At 41.3% G+C, this 4,369-nt stretch overlaps 1 protein-coding gene across 1 annotated transcript; it reads right to left on the bottom strand.

The window, feature by feature from the left end:
* Positions 1–2,601: 2,601 nt before the first annotated feature.
* On the bottom strand, positions 2,602–4,028 carry LOC123100755 (uncharacterized). The gene is made up of 3 exons (XM_044522637.1): positions 3,629–4,028; positions 3,203–3,383; positions 2,602–2,870 (listed from the first exon to the last, which is right to left on the bottom strand). Exons 1-3 carry the CDS (start codon positions 3,979–3,981, stop codon positions 2,844–2,846), a joined length of 561 nt encoding a protein of 186 aa, XP_044378572.1. The 5' UTR covers positions 3,982–4,028; the 3' UTR covers positions 2,602–2,843.
* Positions 4,029–4,369: the final 341 nt, after the last annotated feature.

Below are 4,369 nucleotides of genomic sequence, written 5' to 3'. Positions count from 1 at the left end.
CTAGAGTTAATGACATCCATATACATCGACTTGACTGTGAACTCTCCAGACCTAGTAAGCTTCCAACACAACTGATCGGGCTGATGAGCTAGCTGAACCTCCATCAGTCTACTCACCAAATGAAGCCATGCTTCCCACCGGTCGCCAACAAGCACCCTCCTAAAGTGAATATTAAGGGGAATTGACTGCATAATCGTTGCAACAAGAGCATCACGTCGTTGAACAATACGATACAGGGACGGATACTGAAGCGCCAAGGGCGTTTCACCAAGCCAAGTATCCTCCCAGAAGCGAGTGGTGTTTCCATTGCCGACAATATAAACTTTGTTCTATTAAAGAAGGCAGCTTTGACTCTAATAAGCCCCTTCCAAAACGGCAAGTCAGTCGGTCTCACTGTCACCTGCGACAAAGTCTTGGACTGCAGATATTTACTACGGAGAATCTGCGCCCACGTTGCCTCAGTCTCAACTGATAACTTATACAGCCACTTACTGAGAAGACATCTGTTCTTGACTTCAAGATTCTCAATACCAAGGCCCCCCTGGTCCTTTGGTCGACAGATGATATCCCATTTGGCGAGTCGGTATTTTCTCTTTAGTTCATCACTCTGCCAGAAAAATCGGGATCGATAGAAGTCCAGCCTTTTTCTAACCCCAACTGGTATTTCGAAGAAAGATAAGAGAAACATAGGCATACTCGTGAGCACCGAATTAATAAGAATCAAACAGCCTCCATATGACATGAGTTTGCCCTTCCAGCAACTCAGTTTCTTCTCAAACCGATCCTCGATGCACTTTCATTCTCTGTTCGTCAGCTTACAATGGTGAATGGGTATACCTAAATATGTGAAAGGTAATGCTCCCAATTCGCATCCAAACAATTGCCTATAAGCCTCTTGTTCCTCATTGGCTCTACCAAAACAGAACAACTCGCTTTTATGAAAGTTAATCTTCAATCCGGTCAATTGTTCAAATAAGCATAACACCAGCTTCATATTTCTCGCTTTTGCCAAGTCATGCTCCATAAAGATGATTGTATCATCAGCGTACTGCAGGATGGACACACCACCATCAACTAGATGAGGCACCAAGCCACCCACCTGACCGGCCTCCTTTGCCCTACCTATCAGGATTGCCAACATATCAACCACAATGTTGAATAGAATAGGAGACATTGGATCACCTTGTCGCAGGCCCTTATGTGTCTGAAAATAATGACCTATGTCGTCATTCACTTTAATTCCAACACTCCCTTTTTGCGTGAAAGATTCTACCTGGCGTCGCCAAGCTTCATCAAAACCCTTCATGCGTAAGGCCTGTTGAAGGAAAGGCCATTTGACTTTATCGTACGCTTTCTCGAAATCAACCTTGAAAACAACACCATCAAGCTTTTTCGTGTGAATCTCATGGAGCGTTTCATGAACATTTAAGCCTAGATTTGCCTATCAACATATATTTGGATTCGAGATTACATGGTTTGGTAGACAGATGTACAACGCTATTTTCAAGCATTTTGCAAAAATAAAATAAAATGTGCGAATCTTTTCAGGCTAGGGCGCAATTGGTGCACCACACAAGTACTGGTGCATACAATTGATCTTGCAAAAAGAAGGCCAGCCTTCATGCCAGTCATGTGTTCATTCGAATGATGAACTTCTTTTCTCGGCCATATATAAGTATTTGATCCAAATCATACCAAATATATTACATGATAACAATAAACAAAACACTGCATGGATTTGAGGAATAATTTAGTACCCTATGATAGAAATCCACATATTATTTTAAATACAAGAACACTAGTGACAACAAGCTAACGACGTAGTTCTTGTCGCATGTGTACCCACTCGGGGTATGCAACATCAACATGCCCTTAATCAAATTACTGGACATCAATACCATTTGCACCCGTCGAAAATGAAGAAAATCAGTAGTAATATACGCATAATTATTGCACTCTCTGCTCCAAAATCATAATTACATTTTTATACGAAAGGTAAGTAATTGATTATAAAATAACTACACTTTTTGTGACTTTTAACATTATAAGAAAAGGCTTGTCTTCTCTCATTTAAGACTTGATCTTTTAGCACAATTTGTGTCACCATGTTTTTAGGAATAGCTAGTTATTGAATATAAGGCTAAGAGATAACCCATTGTAGACATGTTTTTTTGTCATCTCTAAATTACATGCAAGGTTTAAGATAAGACTGCTTTATCAACCGATGTACATGTCCTTACAAAGTGGGCCCACCCCACAGCCCATTCACATCGATCAACCAGGAGCCTGCTCATCAAGGCAGCTTTACAAAGTGGGCCCACCCCCAGCCCATTCACCTCGGTCAACTGGGAGCCTGCCTATCAAGGGAGCTTAGAGTTTTAGAAAATTTGTTGTGGATACCATCATTCAGAGCTATGGAATATATTTGGATTCGAGATTATGTGGTTTGGTAGATTCATGTATAACACTATTTCTAGCATTTTGCAAAAATAATAGTTGTGAGAAACTTTCCAGGATAGGGTGCATTTTGTGCACCACACAAATATCGATGCATAAAATTGATCCTCGAAAAAAGAAGGCCAACCTTCATCTCACTCATGTGTTCCTTCAAATAATGTAAATATTTTCTTGCCACACTGCGGATCCAAAGCATACCAAATATATTACATATAATAATAAACACAACACTGTGGATTTTAGGAATAATTTACTATCCCATGATAGAAATCCACAAATTATTTTAAATACAACAACACTAATGACAACAACCTCACGACGTAGTTCTTGTCAGATCTACCCATGCAGGGTATATATGCAACATCAACACACCCTTAATCATATTACTAGGCAGCAATACCATTTGCATTAACCTGTAGAAATTGAAGAAAATCAATAGTAAGGTTAGCATAATTACTGCACCCTCATCTCCAAAATGTTAACATCTCTTAAAAAATTTAAAGACCAATCATGTGCTACTTTATCCATTACCGGTTTGTATGAAAGGTAAGTAATTAACTATAGTTTTGTGTCACTTTTACCATTACCACTTACTATATTGTTGCTTTGGTTATTAATTACCTACAAAATCTAACAATACCATTCGTGCCTAATGAACGATAACATTTTTGGTAGTTAATTGTTTGCCAGATAGATTATTGTCATCTTAATTATGCAGAGTTTTCTTGTCGTATCTCCAACTTACCGCAGGCGGGGTATAGAATGCACGAATATCAAGCTGTCTATAGTTCTCAAGGGCCGTTGCCCTTAATACAGTATGTTTAATGGTGCCATCTGCCCTGGACAATTCTTTGGTACCGCCAACAATAGCCCACTGACCATCTGTATTGGTGATCCCCATGACTTGAAAGGTCGACCCATTGAACCTATTTCAAGTGGGCAACAATAATATCACAAAAAGCTTGCAAATGTGTGCGTGTGACTGCATAGCATACATATAACCTTAACTTCTAAAGAAATACAACTATTTTACTTGTAATCAAGCTATGCAAAAACAGTTGCAATTTAAGGACCTCCAGCAGTTGGGATCTAATGCACCCGTGGGCCATGGCCATGGACATAATGAATTTCTTTTGCAAAAATATAGAGAACATAGCTAATAATTCAATACCTGGCTCCCTCGAAGACTATGCTGAGAGAAGTGAACCAGTCACCGGCGGCTGGGCCAGCCTTGGTGTGAGTGCCTCTTGCACGGGCAACTATGGTTGCGGTGGGCAGAGGCGCATCAAGCACATCCCAGTTGTTGACGACGATCGTACCAAAGCCCGTGGTGGGGTGCACGGAGTGAACCATCTCTTCCTGGTTCGCGTTTGCTCCGCCCCCAATCTGCCGCGCGTATAAGGTCCATTGTAGCTCCTCTTCGCAGCGGGAAGGGCATGATAAGGCTGGACCCGCCATGGCGCCAAGGATGAAGCTAGAGACGAGCAGCAGGGAGTAGAGAGCATTCTTAGGAGGAATGGCCATGGCCAGCTCTGTGAGGAATATGGACAGATTCTTGCTCGCTCTGTCTTTCTCGTGTGCTGTGTGTGTGAGTGGTACGTGAAGACGAGGGTTCCATTTATAGACCTGAAGGACTAGCATTAGTGTGTAACCGTTAATTATACTTGATGACTGTCGTGGGCGTTCGTCGTTCTTTTTTCTGTTCTATTCTGACCAGACGGCCTTTCGAGGAAAGAATGGATCAAAACGAATACTCCTACTATTGTTCCACCTGTGACCTAGCTAGCTACTCTTTTGTCTTGGTATATAGGTAAGGTGATTAACATCACTGCAGGACCTGATCCGTTATCTGTTATGACAAGAAAGGAGCTACATTCGTCATTAGTTATTCTTCTTCTCAGCTGGCCCCTAT

This window comes from Triticum aestivum, chromosome 4D (genome assembly GCF_018294505.1).
Source record: "Triticum aestivum cultivar Chinese Spring chromosome 4D, IWGSC CS RefSeq v2.1, whole genome shotgun sequence".
NCBI lineage: Eukaryota > Viridiplantae > Streptophyta > Magnoliopsida > Poales > Poaceae > Triticum > Triticum aestivum.
The sequence above is the reverse complement of the archived record's forward strand: the minus strand, read 5'-3'. Positions and strand labels throughout refer to the sequence as shown.

Coding starts and splice junctions, on each gene's coding strand:
- LOC123100755 (XM_044522637.1), bottom strand. CDS start 3,981: ATGGCCATTCCTCCTAAGAATGCTCTCTACTCCCTGCTGCTCGTCTCT. Junction 3,384..3,628: donor ATAGTCTTCGAGGGAGCCAG/GTATTGAATTAT, acceptor CACTTGAAATAG/GTTCAATGGGTCGACCTTTC. Junction 2,871..3,202: donor CATTCTATACCCCGCCTGCG/GTAAGTTGGAGA, acceptor CAATTTCTACAG/GTTAATGCAAATGGTATTGC.